At 37.7% G+C, this 13,411-nt stretch overlaps 1 protein-coding gene across 2 annotated transcripts; it reads left to right on the top strand.

Annotated features, from left to right (window-relative positions):
• Window positions 1-4,483: 4,483 nt before the first annotated feature.
• Window positions 4,484-13,253, top strand: apeh (acylaminoacyl-peptide hydrolase). Of its 2 annotated transcripts, XM_044351898.1 has the most exons (23): window positions 4,484-4,587; window positions 5,101-5,230; window positions 5,314-5,440; window positions 5,544-5,631; window positions 5,831-5,906; window positions 6,257-6,348; window positions 6,974-7,048; window positions 7,173-7,310; window positions 7,443-7,534; window positions 7,629-7,669; window positions 8,080-8,201; window positions 8,434-8,494; window positions 8,597-8,694; window positions 8,866-8,917; window positions 9,092-9,180; window positions 9,330-9,468; window positions 9,852-9,935; window positions 10,663-10,743; window positions 11,378-11,466; window positions 11,725-11,915; window positions 12,216-12,318; window positions 12,407-12,513; window positions 12,621-13,253. In XM_044351898.1, the coding sequence occupies exons 1-23, from the start codon at window positions 4,576-4,578 to the stop codon at window positions 12,724-12,726; spliced, it is 2,193 nt and encodes a 730-aa protein (XP_044207833.1). In that variant the 5' UTR covers window positions 4,484-4,575; the 3' UTR covers window positions 12,727-13,253. The 2 variants fall into 2 exon arrangements, with proteins under 2 accessions (XP_044207833.1, XP_044207832.1); XM_044351897.1 differs by lacking the exon at window positions 4,484-4,587 and having other exon boundaries at window positions 4,770-5,230.
• The last annotated feature ends 158 nt before the right edge of the window (window positions 13,254-13,411 follow it).

Genomic DNA, 13,411 nt, shown 5'->3' with positions numbered 1-13,411 from the left:
AAGGATCATTTATTTGCCAAGTATATAAATGCTTGATTCAGCTTTCAAAACACCAAAAACATGTGTATTCAGTAAAAAAAATCTAACAAATACCATATGACATAGACACTGTTATGCTGGGAGGATTCAATAAATAAAAATCTAACAAATAAATGAAAATCTAACAAATAACAGCAGATAGCAGCAGGTCTGTAGGCTGAGGGGGTCCTTTTGTCTGACATTGTTCTGAGTTGTCTGATTGATGTTGTAGGTTACTATATTCTTATTCATCATTAATTCATTTAATTTGTGTTTTTTTTCCCTTGGGAACCATAGACTGTAATATTTATGGTTGTATTTTGCCATTCACAACAGGAAGCTGTAACAGGTCTTGTGTATATTTTTCACTACCTGTCCAGATAATTATAGGCCCATAGCGCTAACATCACATATATACAGGACCATGATAATAACAGAAAGAGTAACATACCATACAGAAAAAATGGCTTATTCTCACCATGTTAGAGTGGATTAAGAAGAGAGCGCAGTACTATAGACCCCATTAATATGCCTGGAATCTGACATTAGGAAAGCTCAAGCAAATAAAGAGGGAGTGGTAGCTGTTTTCTTTGATGTAGAAAAGGCATATGACATGATGTGAAAGGAAGGTCTTTTAATAAAATTAGATAATATGGATGTTAGTGGTAAAGTGTATAATTGGATAAAGGATTTCATATTTGGTAGGTATATTTGGGTTTGTGTTGGGAATTCATTTTCAGAGAAATATCTTGTCGAAAATGGAACACGTCAAGGCAGTGTAATTAGTCCTCTGCTATTCTCAATCATGATGAATGGTATATATAAGCAGTTAGTACAGATATTGGGAAGTCACTTTTTGCAGATGATGGGGCAATTTGGAAAAGAGGAAGAAATATAGAATATATCATAAAGAAAGTCCAGGAAGCTATCAATGAAGTTGAAAACTCGTCTCTGATGTGGGAATATAAATTATCTATAGAAAAATCCCAAATTGTCTTTTTTACAAGAAAGAAATGACGATATTTGCCTGAAACTTTATAATTAAAAATTAGGAAAAATAAAACTTTTAAAATGCATTTTTTTAGGATTGTGGTTCGATGTATTGCTCACACGGAAAGGTCATACTGGCAAAATAGAAGATAATAGAAGATAAGATGCTTGATGGGTACATTGCATTGCGGTTGTGTTGTGGGGCAGTCAAGTCAACGCCTCTGTCAGCACTTCAGGTGGGAAATACCTCTTCAGTTAAGAAGGAAACAATTAATGGCCAATTATTGGGCAAATCTGCAGAGCCATAAAGATTTACACCCTACAAAAAAGGTTATAGACACGTGTTAGGAAAGCAAAAAAAATCAAAAAGGACAGTTTTTGCACTGTAATTTCAGATATAACAAAGGAATTATAAGTCCGTGACTGGGTAATCAGTCAAACTGTTTTAATGTCAGCTGTTCCATCATGGTTACTGCCTCAACCAATAATTTGCAGGCTTATGTGAACACAATACTCCATGAGAGGTATACTAATGGGTCTAAAAAGCCAGAGAATGGAAAAATAAGTAGTGCATTTTATGTCCCAGAGTTGAAAGTTAAGATGACCAAGAGAACAACTGACCATCATTTGCAATCTTAATATATAATTATGAGGCTAGAAATTGATGCACAGATTTTATGGGTACCAGCTCACGTAGGCGTCCAAGGAAATGAAACATTAGACCTTGTGGCCAAAAATGGATTAAAAGCAAATCAAGTAGAGGTGGCAATGCCAATAAGTAAAGCAGAAACCAAAGTTTTCATATGGAAAAAAATCAAGATTCAAAGACAGAGGTTATAGGATAAAGATACTAAAGGAAGACATTTGTATCAGATCCAGCAAGAAGTCAGAGAGGGAAGGTCACTGGGGAAAAGAAGGAAAGAAGAGTGCCTGATTAGGAGGATTAGACTGGGACACACTAAATTAAATTCATCTCTACACCTCATTGGGAAGCATCCAAGCAGAACATGTAATGTCTGCAATCAGATGCAGAGTGTGGATCATGTAATTCGTCTCTGTCCTAAATATGCAAATGAAAGAGAGAACATAAAGGGATTAAACACATGGACATTAAAACAATCTTCTCAGATAGCTCTGGAAATTTGGTTTTAAAGCATGACTTCACCTATCTACAAAATACAGGACTGATAACAAGGATATAAGAACAATGTAATACGACAGTTGGTGGCAATAATGCTCCGCTCGGTTGCAATTCACCATTAAAAAGAAGAAGAAGATTATGTTTTATCCAACATCTGCAAAATAATGGGGAAAATGATAAATGAAAGGTTAACATATTATATAGAAAATGAAGGATATATATCTAAATACCAGAGTGGCTTTAGGAGAGGAAGAAATACTACAGTATGGATCCAGCTTTATGTTTAGAACATGAAATTAGAAAAGCACAGGTAAACAGAGAAAGTGTAGCGGCTGTCTTTTTTGATATAGAGAAGGCATATGATATGATGTGGGGAGAGGGATTATTAATCAGACTTTGTAAATTAGTTATCTAAGGTCGAATATATAGATGGATTAAGGACTTTTTATTAGCAAGATTAATACAAGTCAGACTAGGAAAGAACTATTCAGGAAAACTTGTTGAAAATGGAACACCTCAAGGAAGCATAGTAAGCCCTTTATTATTAACCACAATGATAAATGTTTTATTTATGGAAATAGAGAATGGGCCAGAATTTTAGCTTTTTGTGGATAATAGGGCAATTTGGAAGAGGGGAAGAAATTTGGAATTCATTGTAAAGAAACTGCAAGGGGCTATTACGAAAGTAGAGAAGTGGTCAAATAAATGGAGTTTCAAATTTTCAAGAATTGGTAGTGAGATAAAACTAAATTATATAATCAAGAATTGGAGAGAGTGAAACAAGTTTTTAGGGTTATGGTTTGATGAAAGAATTACATTGGCTGTACATACTCAGAAAGTAGTGGACAAATGTAAGAAAGTACTAAAGGTCATGAGGTGTTTAGTTGGAAGCAAATGGGGGGCACAGAAATGTGTTGAAGGCCATATAAAGTGGATTAATTAGCTCAATATTAGATTACAGTTGTGTGTTGTATGGATCAGCAGCAAGCACATCTCTCTCAAAAAGTTAGATAGTATTCAGTATCAGGCTTTGATATTATGCACAGGTGCATTTCAAACAACCCCAGCAGAAGTATTACAGGTGGGAAAGGGAGAAATACCACTAGAAATGAGAAGGATATAGCTATCACTGAATTACTGGGTTAGTTTACAGGTCCATAGTCAAGATCACCCAACACAAGACACTTTAAAACCTTGTTGGGAAAAGGAGAGAAGAGAAACAAAAAGCTTTGGATGGACAGTGACACAGAAAGAAACAGAAATTAAAGTATTTCAATTAAACTTAAGTCCAGCAGTACCATTGCCAGCAACACCACTTTGGATATTCTCAGACACCACAGCAGATTTTACAGAAAAGAACAAGGATAGGGAGTTTATTTATAATTCACATACCATACAGGCATATATTGATAGCAAGCATCCAGATCTACATAGAGTTTAGTTAAAAAGGAGTAGCATTTATTGTTCCAGAGTTTCATCTCAAAATAGGGAAAAGTATCAGTGAGAAATTACCAATTTACACAGGACAAATGCTTGCAATATTGTTAGCAGTGCAGTTGATAGGGTGTACAAGACCACTGAGAGCAATCATTTGTTCAGATTCAAGCTCACAAGCCAGTTTACAATACAGTCATTCAGACAGCAGACCAGGCATTTTGATAGAAGTACAACAAACATACAGAATTCAAATAATTCTTACAGTAATAATTTTTATGGGTCCCGGCACGTACCAAAGGAAATGAATTGGCAGATAAGGTTGCAAAGGAGGCCACAAAAAAATAATCACATTGATTTGGCAGTTAGCTTCAGCAAGACATAAATCAAGAGCATTATTAAGCATAGATTGAAGGAAAGGTGGCAAAAGCAATGAGAGGAAGAGAGGAAAGGACGGGGGTTTTACAGAGTTCATAGGAAAGTGGGAGAAATGACGTGTGCAGGAAGGAACAGAAGAGATAAGACAATAATATCAAGACTTAGATTTGGACACACTGTACACTAGTACAGTACACTATTAAAAATAGGTAAACAATACAGGTAGATGTGAATACTGTGGGCAAGAAGAAACAGTAGAGCATGTTATGCTACACTGTCAGAAATATGAGGCAGAAAGAAGGCATGTGATTCAAAACCTCAGAAAGATAAAAATACACTTTTATCTAATAGATATTCTACAAAAGAACTCAAGAAATGGGCGTTATCGAGCCCTATTCCAGTATCTTAGACTAACTAATTTGATTGAGAGGATATTAGTATTTTTTTAATGAATCTTGTAAATACTAGACTTTTTGATCCACGCTCCATACTGTACCAGCTGGTGGCGGTAATGCACCAATTCGTTGTTTGTCAACCGCCAATAAGCCTCAAAGAAGAAGAATGGTTTCCAACGGGTGGACGTTTGCAGACTAGCGACACACACCGTCCTGACCATGGAGTCACAGGTATGATAACGTGCTTGGTTTTTTTTTTGGTTTCCGAAAAGATAACATACCCTGCAAATATACCTATTATTTATATGAAGATGTAAGGTTATAGTTAATTGTTGTGTTAATTACGCTGCCACTGTTTCTGTTAATAACTTAATTAACTGTTAGCTAGCTGTCAAGTCAGGCTAGCGAATGGACATTGATTCGGTTGTTCTTGCTGTCAGCTGGTACAGGAAGTTCTTGGTCATGATCATAATCCGTGAACCATAGCTAGAAGAGAAACTAGCTTGTTCACTTAGGTACTTTGTGTATCTCGTAGCAATCACTTGGTTTATTTGCATAACGGCTAATCAACGAGCTTCTGTGTTTGTTTTGTTCGTGGAAAACAGTGTAAACTGTGTTATCTACGAACTTATCTATGGCTGGCTAAGTTAGCTTCCCAGCTAGAAAATGAATAGGGCATTGTCCGCTGTGAGACCGCTTGTATTATTGAAGCGTAGTTTGAGTTATTCTGCTGCATGTTGTCAGGTGATGAGCAACCCCGAGGAAATTGCCAGACTCTATAGAGAGCACAGCCTCTTCCCTTCCTTGAGTAGGGCAGACGTGGGACCTGTGATCACCTCTCAGTATGGAGGCAAATACAGCAACATCTACACAGGTGGGTGTCTGTGCCATACTTAGATGTTAAGATCTCTGTATAGTCATTGATATTGATAGCATTTTGTTTATTTTCTTCTGCAGAATGGAGCCAACGTGATCTGGAGAGGAATGAGAATGTCAAGTTTTGCCGGCAGTACATTGTATTTCACGATGACAAGTCTGTGGTCTTCTCTGGAGCCTCAGGAAACTGCACTGAGATCAAAGGAGAGTATGTAAACATTTTGACATTTTATCTGGAGTGGGTTTGAACAAATTCTCATAGACCTAACCCTAAGCGAAACTGAGCAATGTCAATGTGTTTCTCCTGACAGGTTGCTAAGTAAAGATGCACCTTCAGGAGAAATGAAGGCTGTCGTCAGAGAGTGCTCAGTCAAAGGAGAGGACAAACAGTTTCTCGAGGTTTGTGGCTCTCTTTCAGCTTCATCTGCATCATGTCTCTCACCTGACCTTATTTCTCCTTGCTTTTTTGTTTCTCTGCACATCAATATCTCTGTTGTTCACAATTTTCTACATGTGGCCTGTGTTGTAAAACCTCACAACTTTATATTTTGAACCCAAGATCTTTTACTTGTCTACTTGTCTCTCTGTGATGCTCCAGATCTGGAGTAAAAACATCAAGATGAAGAGCATCAATCTAACAGCCCTAAAGAAGCATGGCAAAGTCTATGAAGATGGTAAGTTATCTTGACAAACAGGTTAATTGAACTGTATTGTTACTTCCTCAAAGTCTTTCTCTTCCTGCTGAAACAGGTTTTTGGGGCGGGACATAGCATGATAAGGGATTAATCTCAAGTGTAAATTAGTGGGCTGTCATTTATAGAATGAATTGCAGTTTGATTCAACAGTATGGGTGTTGGCAGGATTGTTAAAAAATTAGTGATCGCTTTATTGGTTGGACCTTTAAGTTTCACCTACTCATGCAGCATGGTGCCTCACTAGTGCCCATTTGATGGGATATTTTTCTGTCATTTGAATTTACTTGTGGTAGTCCAGGTAATAACCACAGTGTATTTTGTGTCCATAGAGCAGTTTGGCTGCTTAGTTTGGTCCCAGTCTGAGACCCACCTCCTGTATGTGGCAGAGAGAAAGAGACCCACGGCAGAGTCCTTCTTCCAGGTGTGTAAATAACACTGGATAAATCATCATTGAATCACATAGAGCACTGAACTGCTGCACTGCTCTCAATAGGTTGAAATTTTCAAGCATGTTGATTTTCACTGATGTCAAAACTGGGGTTGTGTTCAGCACTGCCAAAAGCTTGTTGTACAGTGTTTGTACAAGTTGCTACTGAAGAGTTTATGAATGCCATTCTGAAATTGTTAGATAATTGAAAACAAAACTTAAAATACATATGATTATTTATAATTTCCTCTATTGTACACTGATGGTTTCAGCAGACCTACATCCCAACATACCCATCAAACTGGATCAAAAATATCTCAAAGGTTGTCGAAAGGAATCTTGTTGTTTAAAAAAACAAACACACTTGCAAACAGCTGCAAGATTTTTTCATTGTGAATGCATCTGAGGTATTTTCCATCACACCACAAAAGCAAAATACCTTGACATCACTGATCACTGAGATACAGTATGACCAAGAGCAGTACAGCACTAGTTTTCTGTTCTACATGTGATTTAGTGTTGATTTACCATTTCAATGTCATTAATAGTTAGCCCTGATTCAGCAAAAAAGTAATTACTAACTGGTGTATTGTCTTTGTCTTGTTTTTCACTATTATAGACTGAGTCACCGGAGTTGTCTTCTATTGGGGATGACGAGGAGACTATGAGAGTTGACAAAAAGGAAGCCGTCAAAGTGATTGCAATTAAAAGTTTTGAAACACAAAACTATTTCACTGTGCCAAGTTTTAATCAAACATTCTCAGATGACATTCCTGCCTGTCTAAAGTTGTTGTGTATTTTCTTTTGTTTTCCTGCAGGGGGAGCAGTTTGTCTTCTATGAGGACTGGGGAGAGACACTAGTTAGTAAGAGCTGTCCAGTGCTTTGTGTTTTGGACATTGAGGGTGGCAACGTCTCTGTGTTGGAGGGAGTGCCTGAAAATATCTCACCAGGACAGGTGGGTACAACAGTTTGTGCAATGATACATGAGTTTATTTTCATATCTGTGTACGTCTAGTGTGCTCATACCCTCTTGATCTTGCTGTTTCTCTCTCTTTGTCTCTCTCTTTGTCTCTCTCTGTCTCTGCAGGCATTTTGGGCTCCAGGTGACACAGGTGTGGTGTTTGTAGGCTGGTGGCATGAGCCTTTTAGACTTGGCCTCAAGTACTGTCCCAACAGGAGGTGATTACTGTTCACATTGAGCAGAGAGAGTTAAAAGCTGGACTGTTCACTAGCTAATACCAACAGAATGTCCTGTTTCCCTTTTCTCTGTCAGGTCCTCTTTGTTCTATGTGGATCTTACTGGTGGGAAATGTGGTAAGTGATTGTTTGTTAATTGAAGAAGTGTGCCTTATTTCTAAAGGTCATTCAGCTAAATAAGATATGATGATAAATGTCCATCCTGCTCAGGAGACATTTCAGTCAGTTGTAATGTCCTGTTAGCTATCATGTTATTACATGATCAAATAGGACTTGTTTACCTTTTTGTGTTCAGCATTGTAGACAACAACATGATAAAACATGACAAGTTAAGCACCAAACGTTCACAACTGTGATCCTTGATTATGATTAGGAATATTTTTAGGATTGAACTATTGCACCTGAGTTAACCATTTCACACTGATTCATGAATTCCCCACCAGATAACTGGTCTTGTGTAAAATCGTTATATCTACCATATTAATATTGCAGATATTCATGTGTATTGTATTTGTTGTGTCCCTCAGAGCAGCTGTCATCAGGCACTAGCGCAGTGTACTCCCCCAGGCTGAGCCCGGACCAGTGTAGGATTGTCTACCTGGAATGCTCTGTCTATGGACCACACATGCAGTGCAGCAGGCTGTGCATGGTAATACAGAATGAAGCCTCTTTGCCACATGAGACATGTTTATTTTCCCTTCTTTACTAAGTGCACTGTCTTCCCTGAAAAGAACAAGTAGGAATGGATGTTTCTTCACACAGTGCACCATCTTGTAGTTTTCTTTGCTGTTGGCATATAGAGTTGTTGAAGCAGAAATACATTTATCACTCAATAAATGCATTTGTTTTCTTATGCTTACCTCTGTGCTTGTTATTTCTAGTATGATTGGTATACAAAGAAGACCTCAGTGGTGGTGGATGTGGTGAAGCGACCAGGAGAGGGTAAGCAATACTTAGTAGCGACATGAATGCAACCTTCTTCTCTAGATATTAATCTTAAAATGAGATTAAGATGTATCTGTGTGTATTGGTGTGGCTTTACAGATGGCTTTACTGGTATCTACAGCTCTCAGTTGTCCCCTCATTGCTGGTCAGCTGATAGTCAGCGTCTTATCATTGCTTGTCCTCAACGCAGCCGCAAGGTACTGTCAATTCCTGGGAAATGGCATGTTATTATGACAAAAATGAGATAATAAAGCTTGGTATTTTTTCTGATTAATTTATATTTTGCATTTGAGAAGTGTTTGGACTGAGAACATTATAATCATTCTTTACCTGGTAAAAAAAAAAAAATGTCATTGTCTCTCTTGTAGGACCTATTGATGGTGGATATAAGCACAGGGAGCGTCACCTCTCTGACTTCGAGTGAGTCACCACATACATTTGTCAGCCTTGGTGTTATTCACGCTCAGGTCTAGACAGTCTTGTTTACGGATATTTGTTGTTGACAGTTTTTAATGGCTGATTTGTTCACCATACAAGTGTTCTGGGACTGCTTGAAAGTCAAGCTGTGTGTGTAATGATTTTTTCTGTCTGTAGAGTCTGACATTGGAAACTGGTGTCTGCTGAACATCGAGAGAGATCTGATGGTGGTTAGCTGCTCCTCTCCAAACTGCCCTCCGAGTCTGGTAGGATCAGTATCTTAATTCGAAATGGCCTTAATTTGAGTATTCAAATTTTGATATATATTACACACCAAGTGTAGCGCTGCATTCATTGAATTGACCTGGCATTTTCTGGGATCGGGGTGGGGGTGTGATGTAATTTCTATGTCCAGAGGGTGGGTTTCCTTCCAGCCAGGGATTCTCAGGAGGAAGTGGTCTGGGTTACTCTGGAAAACGCTCAGACGTTGCCAGATATTGATTGGCAGATCTTGACTTTCACCCCTCCTCCAGATGAAGACAACAGTCAATACCGTAAGAATAAAAATTCTGTACTTTAGTAGTATCTAGACAGGACTTAAAATATATTGGTTTTTTTCAGTAGACAAAATAGGTTAGAAAGACTTCTCCTTACGCTGCAGCCCAGTACAACACCACCACTATATGATGCCTAAAACATGACCACAGAATTGAATCAACACTTTTCTGACAATCAAAAAAGTGAAAATTAGAAGGTCTCAAGGATAAGATTTATTGCACATTTATGGATTTGGATTACATTGGCTTAGACAGGTTTACTAAACTGGTACTTATGTACTGTACATGTAAATAGGTTGATAATATCTTACTGTATATTGGACCCATGAAAAAAAGCGTATGTAATCTTAATGAGACTAATTCATTTTTCTGTATTCTAGCTGGCCTTGATTTTGAAGCTCTGCTGATTAAACCAAAGGAGGTGACGGATGGAGTGAAGCTGCCTCTCATTGTCACTCCTCATGGTTGGTTACTCTCATTATGGTTGTATAGCCATTTCTTATTTTCCAGTGCAAACAAAATAAACAGGTAGTGTTATAGTAGTGTATAGTTAAAAAAGTAAAACACTGATAGGTGAAAAAATACATTAAGTAGATTAAAAACAATTTTTTGTCTGAGCAAATAGGCAACTTATTTTCTTGCCTACATTGATCACAAATACTTTGTTTTCAGAAATTATTTTCTAAAGACAAAGTATTTGCTATGAACACATCGGTAATTTGTTACTTTATTGACGCATGCTTACCCGCATGTGCAGTATTTACTTTATGTAGTATCCCGAAAAAGCCAAATTAATTTTAGAAATAGATTCTATATCTAAATGGGTACACAATATGCTTAAATTCAGAAGTAAGAAGCATGCACTATTAATCCATGCTGAATTTATTTTTAGATTTGAATCTGTGCTGGGATTTGTTTCTGTTAAGTCAAGAGCACAGATAAGATTGGCAGTGCCAAAGCTGGTTGCTATGACAATAGTTTCCTTAGTGAGAAAATGTTTTATCATATCCTCAAAATCAAGGTTGTTGTTTTTTTTCTTCTTTGTAACAAGCCTCATAATCCTGTGAGATGTTTTCCATATTTTAATTCAACAGGCAATTTAATTTCTGACAGTTATGCCCCACATGACTAAGCACAGAAAGATTATACAAACTGTCAGTCTGTATTTTACATTTAGTTTCTTTGACTTAGGGGGTCCTCATTCAGTGATTGTAGCTGACTGGATTCTGTCTTCTGCTGTGCTGTGCAAGATGGGATTTGGTATTTTACTGGGTAAGTTCAAATGTTAAGGTAAAGTGCTTTTATGTGTGACACCTGTTAAGACTATCATTCATTGACAGGATATACATATACTCTATGCATAAAAGAGGATGAGCAAGGTTCACATCCTCTCTCCTGCAGAAGGGAGATAGTTTGTGGTTGGTTACTTTGCCAAGGTGTCAGACTAGGAAAAGTATTTATTATACATTTCTTTCGCCACTTCAAGACACTACATATTTTTTCCTATCTTGTGAACATTTAGAGAGCTCTCATACTTTAGGAACATGCTGCTTTCAGCTCTCAGCTATAACCAGTCCATCATCAGTGAGAAATGATTTTGAAAACTATGTATTTCATGTTTCATCCATCCTATCCAGGATCCATGGAACATAATTGCATATTAATTAATCTAATTTTTATTTTGAAAATCTTTCAATATTCATTGCCAATAGTTTTGTGATTTGTTTTAATAGTTTCTTTAGTTTTGTTTCATTGGGGATGTAGCTTCTCAGTATATCCATAATCTGTCGGTCTGTTCAGTTGGCCCAGGGATTGAAGCAGCAACCCTCTGGTATCTAAACCTGACGCACTAGATGGTTTGTTACACAGAACCATCTGAGAAGTTTTTTTGTTTGTTTTTTTTTAGTGAACTATCGTGGCTCTATTGGGTTCGGCCAGGACAATGTCCTCTCATTACCTGGCAATGTTGGCACCCAGGACGTCAAAGATGTTCAAGTAAGAGAAAAAGCTGTTTAAATCAATGATAATCAAGTTTTTCCAAGTCATGAAATTGATTAGCTCTAAAAGTATCTTTTGGTCTGACTGGTAAATAATATGATTTCCAGTGTTGCTTTATTGTGCTTTATGTCTTTGTTAATACTGTTGAATTAGTTGGCTTCTATATTTAGTTTAGGTTGGTTTCTATTTGTCATGGTTCATAAGAGTAGCAGTTTTATTTGATTTTTTTTTTTCTCTTATTTTTCTTCCCACCAGTTTGCGGTTGAAAGTGTTCTCAAAGGGGGCCAGTTTGACACGCAGAAGGTGGCAGTTGTTGGAGGCTCCCACGGTGGTTTCCTGGCCTGTCATCTCATTGGCCAGTATCCAGGGTTCTACAAGGCCTGTGTGGGTCGCAACCCTGTCATTAATTTGGCCTCTATGATCGGCAGCACAGACATCCCAGACTGGTACATCTTGGCATGCACATTCCCTTACTCATGCACACATTTGTTTATAATTTTGTGACTGTGTCAGTATTGTGCAACTACACATCTGTGATATTTTATTATCAGTACCCCTGACATTCTGCCCTGACAGCTGTAAGCGAGTGAGTGGGATAAAGGGCGTTTGTCTGCCTCACTGTCAAAGAAGGAAGTCTTCAATAATGCACGCAAACCCTGCACGAACAAAAGACCTCAAAGCCATTCAGGGGTGTGATTTTATTTTGTCTCCCTGTTGATGTCGAACTATGATTTTTTTTTTTGCAGGTGCATGGTTGAGGCTGGCTACAACTACAGTACAGATTGTCTACCTGACCCTGCTGTTTGGGAACAGATGTTGAACAAGTCCCCAATCAAACACGTCACAAAGGTATGAGTATTTCTGTGTATGTTTCTTGACTGTGAGTTTATTGGTGTTACTGGTCTATGTATTAACCTTTAGGTAATCTCTCATCAAGGTACAAACACCAGTATTGCTCACCTTGGGGGAAGATGACAAGCGTGTGCCTAGCAAGCAAGGCATTGAATATTACAGAGCTCTGAAAGCAAAGCAGGTCCCAGTCCGGTAAGCAGCTTGTCTTAGTAGCATGTTTTATTGGTTATGTCAGATATGCACTGCGTAACAGGGCTTTTATTGTGCATTCACTAATGCTCTGATGTTTGTTGTTTTAGTTTGCTGTGGTATCCTGGGAACAACCACTCCCTCTCCAAGGTGGATGCTGAGTCTGATGGATTTATGAACATTGCTCTGTGGGTAACTCAACACTTGTATCAGTGACGGTGCTCAAATAAATACATGGTAATGTGCTAATGTTGTTGTTGCTGCTGCCAGCAAAGATAGCAGAATACTACTGTGCGTTGAGGGATATTCTGTTCCTGTTTTCAGGACAGTGTGAGGTCCAATCTAAAGCCAAAGCATTTAAAAGTGCTATCCAACCAGAACACACCTTGTGTAACTGTACTTGTAATCTATCTGTGATTATGATGATTTCATATATGGTGCCACAGTGTCTTCCAAAAAGTAGATGGGAACTAGTTTTAACATACAATTTGAATAAAGGCTGTTTTGATTCCTCAGAAACACATTTTTATTGATAATGTTAATAATTTTTTTCACTACATACACACATAAAATAAAGGGCTTTCCAGTGTGTTAGTTGTGTTTGAGGTTTATATTAACAAAGGAAATTCATTTAATCAGTCTTTTCTCTGCTCACTGTTGCTGTTTGTTTTTTTTTTTTTTTTAAATCTGCTCTTTTGATTTCATGATACAGTGCACTTAATAAAGTGATTGTGAAAACACTACCTGTGTGTGGAGGCCATTTGTTCAGATTGAAAGGGATTATCAAGGCAGGTGATAAAGTGTTATGACTTCCTTATCGTTTCTTTAGTACTCATAGTGAATAAAGGAAGTCATCCAGCTTTGTCCACAGATGAAAAAACCTTTATCTCTCTGTCCTTTC

Source organism: Thunnus albacares, chromosome 5 (genome assembly GCF_914725855.1).
Source record: "Thunnus albacares chromosome 5, fThuAlb1.1, whole genome shotgun sequence".
Lineage (NCBI taxonomy): Eukaryota > Metazoa > Chordata > Actinopteri > Scombriformes > Scombridae > Thunnus > Thunnus albacares.
This window is presented reverse-complemented; position numbering and strand designations above follow the sequence as displayed.

Excerpts from the sequence above, each read along its gene's own strand:
- apeh (XM_044351897.1), top strand. The coding sequence starts at position 5,023 with ATGAATAGGGCATTGTCCGCTGTGAGACCGCTTGTATTATTGAAGCGT. Across the intron at positions 5,441-5,543 it reads TGCACTGAGATCAAAGGAGA|GTTGCTAAGTAAAGATGCAC; the intron begins GTATGTAAACAT and ends TTCTCCTGACAG. Across the intron at positions 10,744-11,377 it reads GGGATTTGGTATTTTACTGG|TGAACTATCGTGGCTCTATT; the intron begins GTAAGTTCAAAT and ends GTTTTTTTTTAG.